The sequence below is a fragment of the Typopeltis vanoorti genome, chromosome 11, assembly GCF_054136105.1.
Source record: "Typopeltis vanoorti isolate ZY-2024b chromosome 11, IOZ_Tvanoo_1.0, whole genome shotgun sequence".
NCBI classification, from domain to species: domain Eukaryota; kingdom Metazoa; phylum Arthropoda; class Arachnida; order Uropygi; family Thelyphonidae; genus Typopeltis; species Typopeltis vanoorti.
The window spans coordinates 113,729,186-113,753,860 of record NC_143559.1 but is presented as its reverse complement, the minus strand read 5'-3'; the positions used below and the strand labels follow the sequence as shown (position 1 = coordinate 113,753,860).

The 24,675-nt window shown below is 35.4% G+C and overlaps 1 protein-coding gene across 2 annotated transcripts in view; it reads left to right on the top strand.

Annotated features, from left to right (window-relative positions):
* Positions 1-1,523: 1,523 nt before the first annotated feature.
* The window catches only part of LOC150101960 (adhesion G protein-coupled receptor G6-like), a 48,976-nt gene continuing 25,824 nt past the window's right edge, over positions 1,524-24,675 (top strand). For both annotated transcript variants that reach the window (XM_090400934.1, XM_090400933.1), the window contains exons 1-4: positions 1,524-1,811; positions 23,243-23,469; positions 23,698-24,085; positions 24,210-24,494. In XM_090400934.1, the coding sequence (XP_090257060.1) occupies positions 1,736-1,811; positions 23,243-23,469; positions 23,698-24,085; positions 24,210-24,494 (976 nt within the window). In that variant the 5' untranslated portion in view covers positions 1,524-1,735. The remainder of the gene's footprint in view (positions 1,812-23,242; positions 23,470-23,697; positions 24,086-24,209; positions 24,495-24,675) is intronic.

Genomic DNA, 24,675 nt, shown 5'->3' with positions numbered 1-24,675 from the left:
AGAGTGGTTTGGTTGGTATGATGACATGCCTCGCCGACATTATAATGATAACGTAATTACGGACAATCCCTTTGTGAAGGAGAAGATAAACGAGAGAGAGAGAGAGAGAGAGAGAGAGAGAGAAAGTGGGAGTGGAATGGGCAAAAAATAAAAAAGAACATCCTCCTCCTTGTTTGTTAATTCCTACAAAGATAGATCTTTATTGGATATGATCAGGTTTTTCAGATAAGTCGTCGAAAGAGCCTTTAATATTCCCTCTATATTAAGCATTACTTTCTGATTTTTCTTCGTCTTTCCGTGTGTGTGTGTGTGTGTGTGTGTGTGTGTGTGTGTGTGTGTGTGTGTGTGTGTGTGTGTGTGTGTGTGTGTGTGTGTGTGTGTGTGTGTGTGTGTGTGTGTGTGTGTGTGTGTGTGTGTGTGTGTGTGTAAAGCATGACATGGAGGAACCCTCGGTTATATGGGCCTTTTAAGAAAAGCTATTTCTCTGAGCTGAGAGGAGAAATGATCCTGGAAGATTTCTCTGAAAATAGTAGCAGAATCAAACGATTAGCAATAGGCTGTGACTTCCAGAATGGCTTTTAGAACAATAATATAAATGACTTCAAATTATTCGGTACTGAACCACGTGTGACTATTCATTCACCGTTTAAAAGGAAAATTTACATAACTATGTGGAAACTAGAAACTGCATCGATGTAAAATAAGCAATTTCCTTCCTCACAAAGAATGCTTCCCTTGGTGCTCACATAAAAAAAAAAAAAAACTATCACGAATGTATATAATTATAGCATATTCATGTCCTAACACATGTACTCCTACACGTAACCTTTAGATTTGACATAATTTCATCATCATTTTATTTGTATTTGCAGGAAATGTATTGCCGCACTATCGAAAATTCTACATTGTATTAACAATACTGCACGATTATTGAATATCCTGGTTTTTCACTAAACTAGAGACGCAATATAGTTTGATAATTTGCCATATCTTCTGACAGATAATAAATGCCATTCGTAGGATTCAAAATATATAATTTAAAATTTTCGAATTAGATGAATTATAATAAGTATATAAAACATACACATTTGTATAACTGCCATTCGTATTTAGACATACATATTTAAATATTAGAGCGTTATTATCTTTAGCAAACTAAATCTATAGTGCGCATGTCTGTTTAAATTCTGGAAAAATGATTTGCGTATTAAATCTTTGAGTTATAGTCATACAGCAAATGTAAGTTTTTTTTTTTTTTTTTTTGCAAATGAAACAAGAGAGAAAAAAAAACACCTTAAACATACTACCAAAGTGGCTGTTGGAACTGTAACTTAAACGCTGTGAAAACTTCTTAGAAGTTTTTTTTTATATTTCCAGCAGCAGAATGAACACATGTTGCAGAGGCGGAGCTAAAAAAGTTGCGTTTTGACTCATCGCGCAAGTGCGTGACGTAACGCGCAGGTAGTTGGCTCTCTGAACGCAACTAGCAGACGATGAGTTCACCACTTTTGTGCGAGTGTTTTTAAAGCTAAAACCGCTTTGATATTTTTACTGCAGTTTTGATATCAAACGGACATATTCATGTTTCCGAAAGCTTTTCTATCTGTCTGTTTAGGTTTGTAATTCAGAAGTAAGATAAGAAGATCGCTTAAAGTTATTATCAAAAAAAGTGAAGTGACACGTTTTGAAACCTATGAGGTTGTAAAACAAGCTAAGTTCGTTGTCCATAGTAATAATGATTTGCCTTAATGTTAGTAATGTCATAGGCAGTGTGTTTACTGTTCTTTTCGTATTAACTCTGGGAAATGAAGGTAAGTTCTCAATTTTCTATTTTTCTCTTTTTTGGGCATTCTTTCTTCTACGTTTATACTAATTTATTAGTAGCATTATACACAATATACTTAATGGATTTTTATTAATAATATCATAATAGTTAACCATAATAATCAAATTTGTTATCGTAAGTCTAGCTAATTAGTTTACTAGAAAGAACAACTAAGTTTTGTATTTATTAGCATTCCAGGCCATATAAATAAAATTCTATAACTGGAGTAAACAGTGGGGTAGAGCTTGAAAAATTACATCATTCTTTGAATTTATTTACTGAATTCGTCATCTTCATTTAATATACTAATATACTTTAATATATTAATTATTTAAATATTTATTATATTATAGCACGTTATAATAATTATTAAAATATTATAACGTGCTTGTTAATTACTATAATTATGCATAAGTAATGTATCATGGTGGACATTTATATTACAAGGCATCCTAATTATAGTAATTACAAGCACGTCATAATATTTTAAAATTTAAATAATTAGTATATTAATTATTCATTTAGGGAGTGAAAATAATAATAGTGTATAATATTTATTATTAATATTATTAAAAAAACTTGAAATTAGTAATTAGCAAAAAAAAATTCGAGAATATAGTGAAAACGAGTTCAAAATCATATTGAAGTCAATCAAAATCATATAATCGAGTTGAAGATCATATTGGTTGCTGAAGTGGAGTGCTTCATATGAAGCTAAGAGAACAGTCCATAATTTCGTGTAAAAAGCGTTGTGGTCAGCGACCTCTCATTCTCTTTTGTAAACAGTTGCAAATGATTTCGCTAACGGCTTCTGTAATTTAAGAATGTACACGACTGTTTCAAGACGCCAAGCTCCTAATTGGTTGACCAGATTATGTTGTGTTAGTATTAACACACAGGGACTTCTCATCGAAACTGGACTTTTTCCCCCAGTGTAAAGAAAGATCCGAGATTTGATTAAGATAACAGTAACAATTTGCTCCTTATTTACTATGGCGAGGTTTGTTTGTACTAATAGTTGTGGCGAGCCAACAAATATTTATTTTCATTTTAATCATGATTTTGAACAATATCTGCACGTTTGTACAATTTTTATGCTAATTAACTGGAAACATATAGGAAACGTGTCCCTAGGATCCGTTTCAATATTAATTGAAGAGAATTTCTTGATGTTATATGTTTGATTAAAAAAATACTTATTAATAAATAAATCCTCTAACGCCTTTTATTTTTTAAAGGTTTTAGAAATTCGTTTGGTTTATTTCAATATTAATTACGCTCTTCGGTCACAAGTATAATGATTTTTAAACAGAGAAATAATGAAAAGAAACATACTTTTATAATGAAACTGCACAGAGTTATAATGTTAAATCTTACATGTGCTATGTCCTGTTTATTTTATCCACAGCTTTGGATACAATAAAAATACGATAATCGGATAATTTGACCTTTAAGTGTTAAAAAAAGAAGCTCGCTTACATGTCCTTTTATAACATATTGGTAATATTTCCTTCTAAAAAGTTATTCTAATCCAATTTTTGGATTTAGTAAACCATCATTCCTTTCTTTTTCATTTCTTGTTATTTTAAACTAAGCCTTTTCGTTTCGCTGCCATAGTTCTCAGCTCTGGCGACATCACTACTAGGATTTCTCCACCTTATTTAATGAGGGTATACCTTTCTTACCGATCTGTTATCACGTACATCTGAAACCACCGCCCACCGTTTTCCGGTTATCCTGTCTTTTCTTTTTAATTGCCTTTAGGTGAACGTTTAGGCAATTTATTCCGCCCATGTCTTATCCCCCTGTCACTTTGGACTTCCATAGCTGAAGGATGTTTCTCTTCCTTATTTTTAATCTTTCCTACAGTCACGAAATTGAAATATTCGTTGATTTAAACGACACGAAAAAAAAATCTTTTGTGTCGAGAAAAGGCACACCCCGCTTGCAGTTGTGACCGAAACAGAAGTCCTGGTCTCAACTGGGGTGGTGCATCAGAATTATCAAAGTGTTGCTTTTGGTACAATGGTTGACTTGTGTCAGAGGTTCTTGCGTACGCTGAGTATTTATTATTTCTGATGGGGAAGTTCACAACAGAATGATCAATTTTCTTTCACTGGACCTGTTAAAAGAAGCCATAGTTATACATCAAGGGCTCAAACTACCTTTACATGCAATTCTTCATCCCGCCATTCTTTGTGCTGTCCTTAATAAATTTAAAAAGTGCCATTGTGTGTGAGAGAGAAAGAGAGAGATCTATGTTCACCCCCCCCCCCTCGCTTAAGGGTAAGGAAGATTTTTCCCATCCATTAACTGTATGGCTCTTGAATCACTGTTTCTTCTTATATACTGCCCTTTTATATTTGCATACATGAAAAGCTTATTAAAACAGTGTCATTATACTTTATGCGTATAATAAATAAGAATTATTAATATCATTAAGAAGGAAAACGATGAACTCAGTATAATCGAAGTACACTTTGGTGAAGTTGCTAAAATTTTAGCGAAGCATTTTATTTTATTTTTCCCCCCCAAATGAATAGTTGCATTTGAAATTCAAAGGTGACTATGCAGTGTTATCCTCGCTGTAACTGTCATCATCTAGTTACCAACTCGAGCAGTCTTTCCCAAACTTTCAATACCTGCTTTTCCCTCCGTTGAAATTTTAGTAACACCGACGTATCACATCTCAGACAAAGGCACTTTGGGCGGAAATTATTATCATGCTTCATTCAAACACGAAAGTTATAAAGCTTTATTATTATTATTTTTAATATTTGTGTTATAATAAATTACAAACATACGAAGCCTTTTTAATTATTAAATAAATATTTAATTTTACGAATTCAATATACATACAGTAGATTTATTGGAGAGCTCCGACAGCGTAGTTTGAACTATTTGAATTTAAACTTTTACTACGAACAGTTCGAACCACGCAGCTTGAACACGATCGTGGCGTGAACCAGACGCAACCCTAACAGATATCAGTCGATACATTCCAAGAGACGCATTTTGTTTAAAATTTCCTCTAGCTTTTTTTTTACTTATTGAAAAACTAATTATAAAATAGACCTGCGACAATAAGGTGAGAAATATATAAGAAATGTAATCAAAATTAAAAAAAAAAATTCGTAGCTCCTTTAGATCTTTCTCATATTGGGAGTGTAAAATACTACACTTTGGGAAAATGAGCCAGAGAAAGTTTTTTTTAATTTTTTTAAATCCATTCTAGCCGACCTTTAGTGTGGAATAAGAAGAGGGAAGGATTTCTGGGGGGAAAAAGTGTGCTTTTAACTCCGCAAAATTGACTGTAAGACACATAAGTATAAACAAATGAACACTAGTTAGGATAAGGAATTTTCTTTCACTGGTTGTTGTATTTTTTCGTGCCTTTGAACCCAGCACGAAAAAATACACTCACTCAATAACAAAATATAGAATCTAGACGCCTACAGATTTCCAAAACAGTTGGGACTAAAATATTTCCACTACTTTCTTTGGAGGAAACAGCAGTAGAGGGTTTAAAACTTCAATCAAGGAGTCGACTAATAATGAGTTAAATGATTATCATCGCCCATGGTACCACCATTGCCCTGCTTACTGGAGGCCTGACGTAGATGAACGTCAGGCCTCCAGTAAACTCCAGAGAAGAACGGAAGGGTGGTGTGTGATTGTATAAGTGAAGAGTTAAGAGTTCATTCATGCCTCTCACAAAGTTCATGCATGCTACTCTCTCTCTCTCTCTCTCTCTCTCTCTATATATATATATATATATATATATATATATATATATATAGAGAGAGAGAGAGAGAGAGAGAGAGAGAGAGAGATATAGGGCACCTCCATGGAGTCCGAAGACTCATCGCGAGAGACCCAATCTATCATACCTCTCCTTAAACCAATTAACAGAAAAAGCACTCACAACTGTCTGGTAACCCATTCCACTCATTCACAACTCTCCAAGCAAAAAATCTAGTCCTCACACTCTCTACTGACCACACCTTTATTCAACTTCCAGGGATAACCCCTTGTTCTGGTCCCTCTAGCCAAAGGCTGAAAGATTTCCCCTGCATCTATCTATAAAACCCTCTGAGCAACTTAAATGTTTCTATCATATCCCTCCCTTCTTCTCCTATCAGCCAAATTCTGCAATTCCCCCCCCCCCCAATCTATCCTCATAGGCAACATTCCACAGGCCACTCACAATCTTGGTTACTAGCCTCCGAATTCTTTCCCCCGCTTCCTCATCCCCAAGAAACCCTGGGGACCAGACTTGAGCACAGTAATCGAGATGTGAGCGTATTAAGCCTTATAAAGAGGAATTACAACTTCCTTCTCTCTACTTGATAATATGTTCTTCACTAGCAAAGTAATCCTATGTGCAACCTTAGCAATATGTCCTTTAAACTTTAAGTCTCTATCTACCACCACCCCTAAATCCCTAGCTTCATCTGTTTCCTGGAGTACAATGCCATCAATATGATACATGGTTTGTAATCTATTTTTCCCTAAATGCATAACTGTACATTTCTCGACATTAAACTGACACCCATTAACTTCTGCCCATATTGACAGCCTATTTAAATCGTCTTGCAAGCTCTTTACATCACCTTGATTTACTATTACTCTACCTAATTTTTCATCATCAGCAAACAACTGAATATGTCCTTTCAGGTTATTTCCTGACCACACCTTTATTCTGTTTTACAGTTATGTTTTCACTATTAGTAAAACCAGAGTAATTTTATAGTACAAATCATGAATTTTATGACTTATAAGCACGAAATTACAAAAGATATTAATTACAACATGTCTGGACAAAAACGGAAGTCAATTAAAATGAACATATTTAAGATCAATATGCCATGAATGTTAAGATTGTATCAAGTTGGTTAATTAATAATAAAACCTGAAAGAATCATGTGGAGGCCTGTGACCTGTCCATATTGCAGTATTTCAACATGTTAGGGAGTTGTGTCACACAAGTTCATACACACGCAATAGGCATTTGTTTAGGCATAGTAAAATTCCACTCCAAATAAATACAGTTTGTCCCCCCCCCCCAGATATCACACCATAACGTGATTAACACAACTAGTCATGCTTACACATTGGACAATAGCATTATTTATAGTAGTTGTTATCTCACCGCCTTTTTTCTGTTGTTTCAACCTACTCGATTTAAAACTTAGCCCGGAACTGTGTGCTGGCGGAAGCTACCGGTTGTGGTCTTCCCTGGAGACTGTTTGTCTTAGGTGACTTACACTTCCGACTAAAGAAGCCTTTGTGTCTGATAATTTACCGAAATTTGCAATTCGCTAAATTTGTTATGTATAAATATGTATATATGCTTTTTGTTATTTCATTGCAGATATACACAAAGTGGTACAATACTATTCTTATTTGTTTTATTTTGTTTATTAATATTAATATTATTATATTTTACAATATTATTATTATTTTATTTTTCCGAACATAAAAGACATTATCGGAGAATTACATCTAACTCTCAGAATTATAAATGGCGCCTATTAAAGATATCATAAGAAAATTATAAATATTATCTTGCAGAATAAATAAAAGTAGACCTATACGCTCGTGGTAGGTCTACTTTTATTTATTCTGCACAAAACAAAATCTTTCTGACCTTTCAATAATATATCTAAAACATATCGGTTCATTATATAATAACTTAGCGCGCTGATTACAATAATGACGAGAGTATGTAATGTTTTAACAATCTCGCCCAAATGAAGCCCAATATTGAATTTAACCTACAATAATTATCACTGCGGTAAACCACAATAGAATTTCTATAAATGCACCTCGTACCCGGTCAATAACGATTGCACAAAACGAATGTGGATGAATTATTATTGCTTCCATTAGTTACATCATCTTTCTGCTTAAAACGATATAGAATTCCGTTTAAAAGATAAATTATTGGAGATAAAATGTCCTAAATTACACGACGAATTTCACAATCGCAGAGACTCATGGAAATGTTTTAAGGATTATTAGGAAATTTTAACCAACTAAATGGCTTAATGCTCTGTTGCCGTAGCCAGCTACTAGGAGGACTGTTCAATTAAGCATGTGAAGAAAATAAAGAGTTACACATATTTAGAATCATGGAAGAGGCACAGACGAGTGCTTGAAATTTCGCTTGAGTGTGGAAGAAAATTTATTGATATTATCCAAATGGCAGTTCCGTTGTAACAGTGCAAAAAGTCTTTCGTAATGCACTCCATAAGAAGCGGATGCCAAAGTAGAGCGAAAAGCAGAAGTCTGATGATTGAGAGACGGCCCAAGTCTGCCATGTCTGTCGCAACCACTTTGATTAAGTCACAGCAGTGCAAGGAAATTTGTCATTGCTTAATCAGCATATTTGTATGATCCACACTTCTCCTGCCAATTATTGAGACTTATAAGGCCAGAGACATTGTTTACTACATAACACGATTATAGTGAAACAGAATTAGATAATTTTGGTCATCATTCGAATACAAAAGCCATTAAGAATTCTTTCCATTTTCAACGCAACCTATCGTGCGTGTTCAAATTGCTGCTGGAATTTTCTTCTCAATTACACGTGAATCATTTTATTTCTATCTTGTGGCAGGAACTTTGGCGATTTTTTACCTCTTGATGCACCAGACACAGCGGACACTAATCTTTTCGATGCTTGGGATCCAAAAATATGTGGATGCCTTTTTATTTATTTTTAAAAGATCTTTAAAACATTTAATTTTTTTTTTTTTGAAAATAAGCATATTATTTGATTTTAATTATCTTATTTGTAAACGCACCTAATTAACCTTCTGGAAATGACATTTGTTTCCATAGCGCTAAGCATCCCGAGAAAGACTGTCAGAAATTTGATTCTAGTCGCCGATTACAGGAACGTTTTCTTGACCTTTCTTTGGCTGGGTCCCAAATTAGGCAAATAGGATTTTCCTTTCAGAAACTTAATTTTCTAATACCTTATCTAAAAAATCGAGTATAGAACTCGCACTATTTCAGACATAATATATACCTATTAGGATTTAAAACCACGAGATGGCACCACTTGTTTCTCATAATCGCTCACCTCAAAGTCTTGATTCATTGATAGCCTCGAATTCATATGCCAATGATGGCTGGAGACGGGCTGTTTACCAGTAATTAAAAAGTTAGTGTTTATGGGGTTTCGCCTATGACTTTTGGGATTAAACGGCATTTGAGAACTTCTTTTATTATTCATATGAAAAATCGGTGGGATTTTAATTTGTGAATGGTGCAGATCCTCATTCCAAGAATCATGATATGATATGAAAGCGGTCTAACTTACATAAACACATATAAATGTCACGCAATAAAATTCATCCTCCTACATCTTTCTCGAAAGGGATTTACATGGAAAAGTTGATACATACAATGAAGTATGTGTTAGCAAAATAAACAGAAGAATTTTAGAAGAGTTAGGAAGATTAATGAATACAATAACAAACGAATCTTTTTTTATTATCAGCTATAGTATAAAAAGAAGAAATATCTTCAAAAAAATCAACGATTCATGTTTTGCGAAGGTTAATTAATTCAGTTCATTCTTTTCTCACATTCCTTCTTACTCTCCCGAGTCACTCCTTTTCCAACACATCGAAACATTGTACTTGGCATCAAATGAGAATGGTTACGACGTTAATTAACTGCAAATATTCATGCAAAAAGAGCAATGGTTTTTAAGGTACTCAGGGCGATGACGGAATCATTCTTATAATAATAATAATAATAAAAAACCTGTTATTAGAGGACATTAATCTTTTTACTGCATTCCATTTAACCGCTTTACGAGGTGGTTCTGCTTTTATCACACTCATTTGAAGAATGCCGCGCTAATTATTAATACAGCTGCATTCATTTTGACTTCAAGGTTTATATTCTGGGAAATGATCATAAAAGCATAATTAGTCCAAAAGAATTAACTAAAATGTAGGTTAACAGTAACAAGAACCTTCTCCGATCTGAGCTGATCCAGTCATGTTGATATGATTTTAATATCATAACGGGGGTTTAATTGATGGGGAGTAGTGGGCGCTGCCGGATAATTTTCTTTGGAATGAAAATTGAAACTGTTTTCAATTATTTATAGACTTCCCACAAGTACGGTGATGTTTTAACAGTAACAAGACAATTTTCCTCAACTGCGTTGGAGTAAGTGATGCGTCACAGTCGTAAATAAATATATTTAAAAAAAAAAAAAAGCACGTGCATGAAGTGTTAGGGCAGATAAGTTAACAAAGACAAAAGAGAGGCATACACGATCTTTGTAAACACTTGAATGAGCGAAGGAGATTGCGGACAGCGAAACGACACCTTCACGTAGTTTATGAACCTTGAACAAGATCTTTCCATTAAGAAACAAAAACCAGAGTATGGATACATGTTTATGGGAATTGTTTTCTTAGTGGGTCATACCACGTTGCAAAAAAAAAAAAAAGGGGGGGGCGACTTGCATGGAAAAGGTCATGTGAAAGCATACTATGACATTGCTGAGGCTTTTCAGTAAACAATGCTATCAGACTATTTATGTGGTTCGTTTCTATATGAAAGATAGAAATAAGACGGATAAAACATTATAATGTTTTACACACAAACAAATGTATATATATATGAAAAGAAACTGGCTCTGCGTGCTAAAGCCAACTCATGAGAATTCTATCGATATGCTGCAAGTAAAAGAAAGAATGAATATGAAAGAATAATAACTCTTCTAAAAGCAGATGGAGTAAGAGTAACAGATGCAGAAGAGGTTGTTCAACTAATGAGTGCCCATTTTCTTAAAGGCTATCAACCTGGTGTAAGAAACACTGAGTTCATTGCTACCTTTTCACTGGATGAAGAAACTCAGGTATGAGGACGAGGTATCAGAGCTGTTGCACAAACTGAATAAGAATTCAGCAATAGGGACTGATGGGATATCAGCACGTGTGCTAAAAAAGTGTTCAGCTGAACTGACTATTCCTTTAACCAGGCTGTTTAATGTGAGTCTCAGAACAGAAAAGATTCTGTAGGAATGGAAAGAATGTATGATAATTCCATTGCACAAGGGTGCAAAGACCGATGTATCCAACTATCGACCAACTAGTATCTGAGAATGAATGCTGCTAAGAAGGGGATGAAATCTAGATTTTTCTCTTATAGAGTGGTGCATCATTGGAACGGATTACCACTGGATGTCGTATGCAAGCAGTGTGAATGAATTCAAGAATAAGTATGATAGCCGGTGAGAGTAGTATGGCCTCCCTCGATGAGTCCCTAACTCCTTGGAGGTCTCTATTAATAATAATAATAATAATAATAATAATAATAATAATAATAATATAATATATTCGTTCATTTCTTAAGAGTAAAGACTTAAAATGAAATATCCTCATACTAACGAGAGGAACAACCAAAGAACTAAACTGAACTAATCATTTGTATCTTGTACATGCCTAATGACTTATAACAGACTAACCTTCAACTGGAAAAAAAGGCTACATAAAGATTTCTCGCGTCAGTCAGAATCACGCCCAAGTCTTACAACAGAATCATGGCACATATCGCGTTCATTCTTCCAAATACTTTACTGTGGTACTTAAAAAAATCATTCATTGAGATGAGCGGGGTTATGGAGTATTATGTGTGCCATAAAGAAGAGAATCGTTGTCTATGGGATCTGTCGAGATCAGGGCGATCCTCAGCTATCATATAATTTTTTACTTTTATTTTATTACATCGCTAGGGCTTTAGAACAATCCGATTGTGCACAGAGCAGAATCATGTCATATTATCAGCGTTGAATTTTCTATTTTCTGGTGTGCTTGCATGAATTCAGTTCAGAATGAAGATGCCCTTGATGGTTTTATAATTTTTTTACTTTAAAATTCCCGCTTATGCAAGTTGTGCCTTGTTTATTAATTTAAAAAAAAATCATTTGAATATGGTTTTAAATTAAATATTTTTGGAGCTACCATTGAGAAAAAAGTTTATACAGATTTTATCTTCACCTGTGTTATAAAAATAAAACATTTCACTTTGAAAAAAAAAAAAGGTATTAAAGTGCTGCGAGACAAAGTAACAGCTGCACAGATTTCTACATGACTGATTTGGTTGGGAGAGGGGGGGTATAGCAGAGGTAGGGAACCGTACAGGTGGTTTCATTCATCTTACACGCAACGAATCCTCCTATAAAGCCACAGTCTAAATGTGTGGAGAGTGTGGCTTTATAAGAGGAGTTATAAAGAAGGTATACGAAGGCAGTCACGCGTCTCGCGACGTGTGGTTCAAACTGAAGGTAGTGGTCCTATCACCGCATCAAATGGAACATGTACGCATTCTGACGACCTTGAAAGCATCCAGATAGTATCCCCCTTCCCCCATAGAAAAACCTCGTAATTGCATCAACTCGATGACTCCATCCATGATGCTTATCTTTCTTACGGTGCAGTTTAAGACATCATCATTTATTTGGTCTTAAGAAATTGTGAGGTCTTTCTGTGTGCCGTTTTCGAATCAAGATGGTAAAGAGATTTTGTAATAAATAAATTATTACAAATTTTCAAACAAATTCGCTTTTGTGGAGATTTTCTCTCTCTCTCTCTCTCTCTCTCTCTCTCTCTCTCTGTGTGTGTGTGTGTGTGTGTGTGTGTGTGTGTGTGTGTGTGTGTGTGTGTGTGTGTGTGTGTGTGTGTGTGTGTGTGTGTGTGTGTGTGTGTGTGTGTGTGTGTGTGTGTGTGTTTATCCATTTCGCACTCTCCAGTCATGAAAGAGATATTTGTATCAAAGAGTAACGTTTTATTCGGAATAAAAATGACTCTGTAAGAACGCATACTTATTTTCATTTTTAAGCATTTAAACAACTTACTAGACCAGGTACAATAAGGTGTTTGGATTTACGACCGAACAACTAAAGCTATGCAGCCAGCAACTGATGTCTGTTAATAATATATTGTGTTGTTCTGGTCAGTTTGCCTGATTTGCTGGATGAAAAAATCTCACCTTCATATGAGACTAACTCTGTACTTCAAGATTACTTTTGGCAGTCACTAGCGCTTTCATAAGATATGGTATCCCATACTGTTTCACAATTAGCTTGGAAAGCAAGACGGTTGATGCTTATCAATATGAGTCTACATTTCGATCATCATCCACGCCTTTCTTCCAGCAGAAAGGCTTCATTGTGCACTTGGAATAGCGAAATGGATCCAGGTTGGAAACATCTGAGCTTAAATCCCATCTTAAACATGAGGAACATTTTTAAGAACTCTTCAAGCGAAGGCAAGGATAGCATATCTCATACGAAGATGACAGCACCCCCCCCTCCAAAACCCTGCCACACAACATACGTGTAATTATCAAATAAGATATTTTCCTCATTTAGTCCCCCCCCCCGTGACACAACTTAGGTTCCTACATTAAGGGACTTTGTCGTATAACATTTATGCCTCTACTTCGGTGATCTTCACAGACAAAAACGATACAGTTCTGTCTATTTGTCATTCTTACAGCTTGCAGAAATAGCTAATTCCACAATAAACAATATTATGTCACACCCCGTCTTAACTAGCCAGAATGATATTGCAGAGCAATATTTTCATTAAGAATTTCTAATTATAGATTCACCAGAAAAATACCACAAAAATAATATTTTCCATATTGTATAATAAAGTGGAAACTTTTCTTAAATTGTCAAGTATTAATAAACAGTCTTTACGGGGTTTTTTTATTTATTTGAAAACTTCCTAAATGACAGTTTCTGTTCCTAGGTCTAGGGTTCTTCCGAAAAGTGCTCATCGGTCTGTTTTATAACAGACCGAAGGTGGGACTGTCATAACCTTGAATACTGTCAATCATTAACAAGATAGAGTAGAATCTCATATACACGAGACACGTGGCTTGCCTCAACTAGATACACAAGACATTTCGATAACTAAAATATCCACTATTTATCTTAGGGCTAGCTTTGCAACTTGCGCATGCAGCCAGGCGTAATATCCCTGCCATGGCTGACAAGGAATGAATAACTGCTGAATCTACAGAATGCTAAACAACTTGTATTGATAGAAAGAACGGAGCAGGAAGTGGAATATCAAAACAGGATACGAGAACTATTAAACATCGTGAAACCTTGACGTGTTGGAAAGTAGTAACTTTCGTGACAAAAGCGCTCGTGAAAACTATTTAGACCTTCGTTATAGTACGGCCTTCACTGACCCCATTCTACAGATGATTTCTCCAATAAAATGCACCCCCCTCGCTTTATGACCTGCATACCTTTAAGATGAAATAAAACTGAGTATTTGTTGGTTTATTTTCATTAATTCTCCCTAATTACAGTTGCTAGAAACGAATATTGAAGTTTGGTAACCAACTAGGAAAAGAGGGAATGTGGAGCAACACGTGTAGACGACGGAAGTCGAGACATCAAGGTCATACGGAACGTAATTATAATTTAAACTTCATGTGAGAAATTAGCCAGTCAGCGTCTAATTATCATGGGGCAAGGGTGGAACCCGAGAGGCACAATTAAAACCAAAATAACAATTGGAAATAAAATTTTCAGATAAGTGTAGTATTTTTCTTTCCAGTCAGTGTGGCACCTAGTACGTATTAACCATGATATCCGACAGTAACCTGCTTATCGTTCTGACTAGTACGTTGACAAGGTTGAAGTGAATGAAACCATGAGTCATTCGCGATGATGTAATGGATGCGTATAGAAACTTCCTTGTTACTTGAGACTTAAATGAGCTGGCCAATATTTTTGTATGAACTCGGCAAGCACCAAGCATAATTAGTTTAGTTATCAGTGTAATTAGCTGTACACAGGATCACTGTTATTGTCCCCTCCCCCACATGGTTGTATGGTGTAATCTTTTGTTAACTAATCTGTGATTGTAAGCAGTCCATAGTTATAGGCGTTTCATTGTAAGCGACTCGAAATTCGAGTACTACGAGTAGTTGTGGCACCAGTCCGAATTGCCTGACTCATTCAAATCAGTCATAAAACTGGTCCTGCTTGCAGGCTTAATCACATCTCAAGTTTTATTTTGAAGTAGGTTGGGTCTTCCAGCTTCACGGTAGAAATATAGCAATCAGAAAGGTTATTATTATCCATGGTTAAATTGTAGACTCGTACCAGCAAAAGCGGTTCACTGTTGAAAACTGTCATTACAGCCTGAAGTAAACCAGGATAAATTACTTATAAATTAAATCTTCGCATGCTTTTTTACATTTCAGTTATTTTTGCCTTATCTGATTTACACTAATCTATTTCAATTTACTTCATAGAGTTGACTTAAACTGAGTTAATATTTTCCTCCCGCATGATAAAGATTGATGGAAGCATTTTTGTCATTAACTTCCAATATTAATGCAGAGTTTCCCAAAGTGTTTTCCTACTTGTCTTGTAGAAATACTTCCAGGAAGTAACAGCTGCCTTACACATGTGGTGTTGACCGTTAGAGAATGTAGTACGTCGTCTCAGCCCTTTATCCTTGGTTTTACATACGATAAAATGAGAAGGAGGGGGGGGGGAGATTTGAGTTCATGACTTTGTTTGTTACTGAGTCATAAGGACTCCTTTCTCCTTCACTAAACTACATATGTTTGTCGCTGTGGGGGAATTTCTAGCCTCTACTGGGAGACGAACAATATAAACCAGAATTATTGAGGTAAACTACACTTTGCCTGTTAAAGGTTAATGTCCTGAATCAAATTGATCCATGTTAGCGCTTTTTTGTGGAGGGGAGGGAGTTGGTCAGGTTTCTAACTAACAGACTATAGCCATCTCAGGCCAGTTTAGTCTATTTCTGGTAGGGAGAAGATTACGACACTGTTTTCTTATCCATGTAAGAAAGAAAGAGTGGAATTTTTGTTCTCCGACTGTTTTTTTTTAGAAATTTACTGTTTACAGATGTTCCAAAGAACTGAAATGCCAAAAAAAAATCGAACTATTACTTCTTAATAAAATGTATGGCCACCTTTAGTCTATACGACATCAATTTAGTTACATCTAAAAGATGTAACTAAATTGATGAAATAGCTGAAGAGACTCTCTTCAGCCCCTTTCTCATAGAAGATCCGTTTCTGCATCGTGTCTACATCGTTTCTACAGATATTTTCATGGCCATTGTTCAGCAGAACTATCATCCACTATGCCTTCTGCCAGATGTACATGAACTCGTACTATAGTCAAACTGTATACTCGCCGAACCTTCTACTCTCAGTCATCTTTCATTCCATTCACCGCAATTCTGTGGAACAGTCTTCCTCGTGAAGCATTTCCAAAGGACTAATCTTCAACAATTCAAGAAGAATATCAACAGATTACTCTATTCCTCCTGACCCTGCCCTCACACGGCATCTGTTTGCTATAGGTTTTTCTGCCTTTCGTGTGGCGAAGAAATATAAGAAAAAATAATTGAGAGACACATGTAGTTGCTGTCCATAGGTTGTAAAGTAAGTCGCACTGTATTATGACAGTGATACTAATAGATAATAGAAGCCTACGTAGCACTTTCAGTACTGAAGCTGTTCTAATAAATAGCGCAAAAGAATATGAATAACAAGTAAAATATTAAGATAAAAGAAGAAAAAAAAGGAATATGATTCAAATTTATAAAGTAAGAACAATTAGTATACCCTAGATCTAAATCCCGGGACAGTGATAAAGAAAGTATTCAACATACGCTGAAGTAAAAGTTCTGAGAGTATGGAAACCTGCATGAGAGAGAGAGATTAATGCGCCAACAATGCTAGAGAAAATTACAGACACTAAAACGTACATCGCATATTTATATGATATATGTAAAATACTTTTGAAAACTCGCTGCAATATTGTTTGCGGATCAACAGTTCTATTTAAAAAAGAAAATAGAAAACCAAGGCCATATAATTAATATGTAATAAAAATTCCTATAATTATTTACTTAAAAGTATCGAATGTATTTCGTTTGCAATCCAGCCACTGAATATATGCCATGCCTTGATCCTAATTACCGTATTCCGACATTACACATCGCTAATTAAAACGAAACGCTTTCGTTTTCTTTTTCTTTGTTCACTTTTTTATAAGTGATTAAATTTCGTGTGTTTCATATTCCCTATAGAATCTTTATAGCTTTTCTTAAGCAACGGGTATATATTTACAAAGCGCTGTAAGCAATACTTTGTCATTTAATCACCATCCTTGAAACTAATTTAAACCGAATCTGGCGCACGCGCTAATTGATGGCGTGTAAACGAAACAGATCTCATCAGTGTACAGACTGGCTTCGTTATACATACGGAGAATAGTATTATGTACATTAGAATGAATGATTGACCACTTACAAGGCCACACTAGCCGCGAAACTACACGGAACAGATTGAGAAAAGATACCCATGCATTCTGTCACTCATTCGTCTTGTCTTTACCCACAACTGTTTTTCTTGGAAAGCAAAAACGTTGGCCAACCGGAGGAAGAGTAACAGCTGTGCAATCTTTCTTTCATTCAGATATATACATATGACGAAATTCAAATAGAACTCGGAAACCGACTTGTTCATGGAAGAATGCAAAGAACAGGAAGTTAAAACATAATTTTGTGATATTAATACGATCATCAGAGAATAATAACTGAATAGGTTTTCTTTTCGACATTTTCTTTGCAGTTCATAAGATAAACTACAGAAATGTAATCCAGCTACTTTGACTTCACTGCTTAACAATCCCGAATTTCATTAATCATGTGACCATCTGCTTTGACATGCATTTCAACAGATGTACGATGCCTGATCAATGAGTATCGAGAGTGGTAAACCATACTACTAGGTGGCATGGTTTATCCAGCATAGTAACAAGCACACAATCCAGTGACCGAGTGGATAATCCAAGCTCTCTATGAGATATCGATAGACTATGGATTTATATTCACTGTGGCATGGATATTTTGAGGTGATCCTTCCTTTTCGGAAGGCCTCAAGCAGCATTAAGAAGACCATGTTTGGTTTCAAAATCATAGCATTGGACTGCTAGGCTTAATAATTGTTCCTGGCGCATCTTAGAGCTTAAATAATTTTTGTTGAATTTCTTGGAGTTCATCTTCTATGGGTTTTTTTTAATTTTATTTATTTTTTTATACTTCCTTCACGTAGATAAGAAGCTAAGTGAACTTCCTATTCTATTCACTAGCATGCAACAGCCAATGATTAGGGTAAAATAAAAAGATAAGGCGACAGTGGACGCAATTATCATTGTAATTTTACACACTTTCATTTCTAGATTTGTTCACTTCCGGAATATAATTTTGATTCTTATTTCGTTTTTGCCAGCTTATTAAGTTGTCCCTAGGGAAACGCGACCCGTCCCCCCTCCCTCTAGATGCATTCTTGTGAACTGCGCTTGTCAAAATCATTATGAAAAGATGAATACAGTGCGTTCAATACTGATCAAACCATTTATTATAAACATACTTTACTTGCTGTCAAAGAAACATTGTATTCAGGTTAGAAAGTGAACACATCTTTTATTTAAAAAAAGCGAATTCATTGATTATGAGACATATGTTTTTTTTTTAATTTTATTTCTTTTTTTATACTTCCTTCACGTAGATAAGAAGCTAAGTGAACTTCCTGTTCTGCTCGCTAGCATGCAACAGCCATGATTAGGGTAAAACAAAAAGAGAAGGCGAATGAAGCCGCTGCTTTACTTGAAACAAACTCATTTCCTCCCCATCAGCCCGAGTGGTACTTGTATGTCTAAGTACTGACTGCCTCTGTCATACAGCCAGCAACTTCACAGAAAGCAACAATAGTTGTTTTTTATCTTAGAATAAAAAAATGAGAATGAACAGCTACATTCAGTTGACTTTTTAAGTGTATCTTGAAATAATTCATTTCCGTTACCGAACGTTTATCATACTGTTGAGGTTGCAGTTAGTCATTAAATATTAAGTGATGGACATTAAAAAAACACCAGTTAACAGCCAAAAAATGCAGTGACTGTCATCAGTTAAACTTCATCTTGTAAATCGAAAGTTAAACTTGATGTGACTCTTAATAGTTTTATTGAGATTTTTTATGTTCAATTTTATTTTAAATTGTATTAATAGAAAAAGCCTTTAGAAATGTTATAATTTTATTACGTTTGGGACACCGAAGCGATTGTAGCAATGTATAGCCACGTGCACACGCACATGCTGCATTCCTTAGAGGCTATTAATGTTAGTCCTACAAAGGATTTTTTCTTCCGTGCAGTTGAACAGTATTGCATCTACTGCATTGCCTTTCCCCTCTCATTCCTACACAAAATTTAGAAAGGAGCTAACTAAAAGCCAATTGTAGAATTATTCTGCCATATCGAGGTGAAACACATTCCAAGGACCTCTCCAGGCATAGACTTGTTTTTTCTTGGCAGTAAAACAAAAAAGAAAATTTCACAAGAAGATTGGGCATCCCCGTATAATATCCATCCATCATTGCACACTTCCAAAAAAAAATCCTCATCAGGATGGAGAGTTTTCTTAATCCCTCCTTCCGCCAAAGGGAGAGAAAGTAATACTTTTGCTGATATTATATGTCCTTTTACAAGAATTCTGCTAAGGTAGTTGAGTGTATGTGCGGGTAATTTCCACTGTGCCAGAATTCTGCATATAAATAGTGCTGTTATTTCTTTTACGCACATTCTCATTACAACCCGTCATCGCTCTGAAAAGGGAATCGTTGGCCATGCACAATGTCAAAACGTTGCAAAATATTCGGATGACGATATCTACTCTCGACAACAGTGTTAAGAGCACTTCTCCAGCTGTGCGATGTACTCTGATTACTGATATATCTTCAAAAAATAGATGAGTCCATATTTCATCGGCCTTCCTGATAACACTAATTTAAGCAAAGCTGCAGTTATAAAATTGTCACTGCTGAGAGCAACGTGTAGCCAATTATTAATCGCTTTAATAAATATTGACTGTTGCTCACTCTTTTTCAGTAAGAGTAGCATCTCTACTACTTTTTTTTTCTCTCTCTCTAGGTTGGTATGAAGAATTAATACGAACTGCCAACAGCTGCTCATTACTCGACACATGTTTTTCATCCCCAGTTCCCGGATGTTGATGATGACCGAATGTTAGCTACTGGAAAGGGCCCCTTTCCCCCAACCGTCTTTTTTATCCCTTCATAATGTATATTGTTTCAACCAGCCTTTTTTGTTCTCTCGGTGAGGTTTCCTTCGTGTCAGCGGCTTGTTTTTTAACTCTATAAGAAATGTGAGAAAATCAAAGCGGACATTATTAAACAAACCTACCCATTTTTTTAAAAAATTATATACGTCAAGTTGTTGATAAGTAGCAATGAAAATATACAGTATAGTTTCAGTAAAACAGCATCTCACGAGGAATTAAGATTTCGGCGTTTGTAATGTAATCATGTTGCAACTAATATAAATGTAAGAAGACACACACACACACACACACACACACACACACACACACACACATTACAACATTTAGGAATATTATTTTCCGATAAACATTAGCTCTATATCATGTTAATATATCTCTTAAAAATAAATAAAACTACTAAATACCTAGGCTTCTACATAGATGAGACATGATGTGCACAAATCACATTAACTAATTTCTATTAAAAAAGAAAAATTAGTACGAGTACACATTAAAATATATTTTCTCCAGCTTCTGTGGAATCAACTGATACAAAAATTGTATGTACGTTTCGAACTCGACGGTTATCAGTCTGTTTCTTCCAACAAACTTCACAAAGTGAAAAATTTTGGAGTTTGTTGGATAAGATTCAATATATTCCTGGCTACCTCCCCAAAACTCTATAAGTTTCTGTGTCGCATGCCAATCCAAATATGCAAAAATAAAAGAAAATCTGAATCGCTTTCGCCACGTTATAGGTGCATATTATACCGATAGTTAACCTCTTTCTATCTTGCTTTTATTTTAATTTTTATCCATGTTAAGAATAATATAAACATATTATTATTTGACACCTCCAGGGAGTCCAAAGACTCATCGAGGGAGAATGTGCCAACAGCATCGAACGATTGGTCCCCCTTCCAGCTACTAACCGCGCTCAAACTTACTTAACTGAGCCATTAGTAGCAGAGGCACTACTAATCGACCAACCTTTGCCGGCACTCAAAACTCTCGTATCTGTAGTCTCCAGTCTTTGACCAACTGTTTTTCTTCTAACCAAGGTATCAGATCCATAAGTTAAAACTAGCTTGAGCACTCACTGTCTTGTATACTGCTAATTTAGTGTTTTAACTTCTCTCTATTCCACGCAAATTTATTTCGAGTTGGCTCTTCACCATTCCAGCTTTGCTGATTGTATATTCATTAATATTAAATAATCTGACTAATCACTATATGAATACTCAATAAGTGTGACGAAAGCCGATTTTCTGAGAAGAAAATCAACCATTCTTTGAGACCGACTAACTTATAAAGGTTTTGCTTCGTGTTCTACAGGGGGATTGAAACCTAGGCGTTTCCAGTTGAAGGGCATCGTCGATTCTGAGGTGCAGCGTATTATTATGACTGTTATATTTAAATATTATTAACTTCACCCTTTTCGATAAGATCATTTACTTTTTGATAAGACATTTAGGAATGCTCAGGTGGTCACATGCCACCACAGGACTTTGGAAGTATGGCTGATAATAACGACTTAATCATTCAAGTACCTACGGAAACTTAAACTTGAATAGGAAGATATTTGAAAAGACGAGGTACAATCAGATTATTCTGTATTTAGGGGACGAAGAATAAGAGAGAATGAAATTTTATGCAAAGTATAATATTTAAGCTAATTTTCTTGTAAAGAGAAAATTAGCTTAAATATTATAAAATTTGGCAATTTTATATTATTAGAAAATTCGCATTCACCAGAGATATTAGTAGTTATGATATTTTAAAATAGCTAATTTGTTTGAGTACTATTTTATGATTTTTTTAGCATATCCTGAAACGTACAATTTATTTCCAGTTTTTGTAATTCTAATTGTTTTCAAAAGTTATTTTAATAATAAAGAAAATAACACGTTCTTTACTTATTATTTTCATTTACTTGTGATAATTGAATACCGCCCTACTCTCTTTAGCTAGGCTTTTTATTTCTACCAACCAGAAATGTATGTCTCCTTTGTCTTCACTACGATATATTTGCCTTGAGAAAAGCTGCGTCAAGGCTTTTAGTATGATAGGTCAAGGTTACCTGTCACTTCTCTAGGTATTTCTCTGCTGCATACTGCGTGTATTTTTTTTTTTCATCTGTTTCCGAAGGTAATGGCAAGAAAATTTTATAACAAAAAACTAATTGTAACTTCCACAGGTATTTTGCAATTGCTAACTTGAAATCTATGCAGCTATCTTGTAAATGTATATGCATCTTTAAATATCAGAAGAACTAAATTCTTCATAATTTAATTGTGAGTGAAAATATTTCCTGTTTACCACAAGCAATTGAAACAACGTCAATCAAACTCTGTGCTGTAATGAAAGTATCAAAATACTCTCTCTCTCTCGAAGAATGTTTTATATCTAACACTACAAAAAATTCTTTCTTTCTTGTAAACCTTGTATTGTTCTCTCTTCGCTCTTTCACACAGACACGAACATGCTTTCCCATTGACCTTGCTAAAGTAATTTTCCAGACTCTTAAAACTGTTCACTGTTTCCGCTGTGATACCGAAGGTCGTCACCCTGTTCCTTGAGTTATCATGTGTCGCTCGTACAAGAGGCTTTTCTCCACCATATGCACCAAGTGCTGAGTTTAGTAAATAAAAGTTGCTATTAATTTACAAAATAGTAAAAAAATAGGTCACAAAATCCTCCGAGTTTACATTTCTAGTTCTCATATCTACATGATTAAAGTTATTGTTGATTTATTTCAATAATGTTCACCTAAAATGAAGTAACACCATTTTCATTCTTTGGAAGACATTCTAGAGTTCTAAGAATATCAGACTTTAGTCAAGAAAAAAAATCTAAATAAAAAAAAAAAAACAAAAAAAACAATTTCTGCTCACTAACTTGACGTTGGTGAGTCGGGAGTTAATAAACAGGCACACGACATGCCCCTGATGAGTGTTGATGTACAGAATGATAAGTTTGTATACTTATGCTGGCTTCCTCCAGATGTCCCCTGCTATTTATGTATTGCAATACTTAGTTGCACCAAGAGTTGTTTTGCCTTCTACTTCCATTGTTTATAGTTTGTCTCTTCCGCTGACTTGTAATATAAATCTCTTATTCAAGTAGTGTATGCAAATATGGAAAAGATCTACCTCAAGTGGCGTTGATTTTTAAACATAATTAAATTGTTATCTTTCTTTTACAGCTCATTCCTAATTTAAAAAAAAAAAAAAAATTTTTTTTCTAGCAAAGCTATTGTTTCGGCCACCGCTTCACGAGCCTAGAATCTACGAAACTGCTCCTCCAGGAATTCATGTAACAACCGTACATGCTTACGACCCTGATGCGCCCCGGAAACAGGTGGTTTATAATTTGTTGGACGTGCCTGATCGCGCCTACTTCGCTTTGGACCTAGCTTCTGGTAACCTCACAACAGCCCAACCTATTGACAGGGATGCAGGACAAACTTATCAGGTAATGGATTTAATTTTAACCGTGGGTGCGTGCATGCATGCACAAGTCTCCCCCCCCCCCACACACACACCACCTTACATATCGTAAACGCATGCGCACACATTCCCAAATATAAGAAGAAAATGATAAGAATAAATAACGCTACTATAAAGAAAGTAAAGTATTTGTTTTCGGATATCATCCCAACACTTTTAATGCCTTTATTTATTCTTTTATCTACCCACACAGGTGATTGTAATGGCAGCCAGTCAAGAAGAAAAAGAAATCAATCATCTTCAAATAGTTGTTACGGAATTCAATCAGGTTCCACCGCAGTTCGAACAAGATACGTATCGGGCCGAATTTCACTATAATGTATCCGTAGGAACTCCTATACTCCATGTTCGAGCCCATGATGGAGACCTCGTGGCTCATAACGCAGAGATTTACTATCGGATGGATCAGAACGTGTCCAGTAAGTATTTCCTACTGGATCCACGATCTGGAGAGATAACGTTGGCACTTCCGCTTAATATCTCTGATCCGCACCTGGTGTTCGGCGTGTTTGCCGAAGATGGGGGATCGCCAAAACGTTGGGCTCATGCTAAAGTTGAAGTAACAGTGAAATCAATATCAGGTAAGCATAACTCGCGGACACAAAAATCTCTTCGTTATATTTCTCCATTTCTGTAAATTAGCTGAGATTCTTAAAACAAAAAAAAAAAACAGACGGAGTAATTGGTGATTGTTTTCTCTTGCAGAGCCCGAAGACATAGTGGCAATGAACGTCACTGATTCCACAGCCGACGTCTGCTGGACTCGGCCGCAGTTTGGAGATGCTATCGGATACACAGTTAAATATCGAGTAGTCGGCTCTGGCGACCAATCCACTGAAATCAGCAATGTCACTTCTTACGCCACCATTACTTGCATCGCACTCAGTGGATTGAAATTCAACACTCAATATGAATTCAGAATCTATGGATGGAATGACGAGGAGATGGGACACGGAAGCGATCTTCACAGGTTCACGACCAGGCCCAACTGTAAGTATTCGAACTCAGGCCTATAGATACACAAGATTCACCTTATAGAAATTGGCTAGATTAGGTACGAACTTTGGGCAAAGTTCGTACCTAATCTAGCCAATTATCATTATAAATGATCACTCCGATCATATATATATATATATATAATGCAATAGCAAAATGAGCTTCTTTTATGATC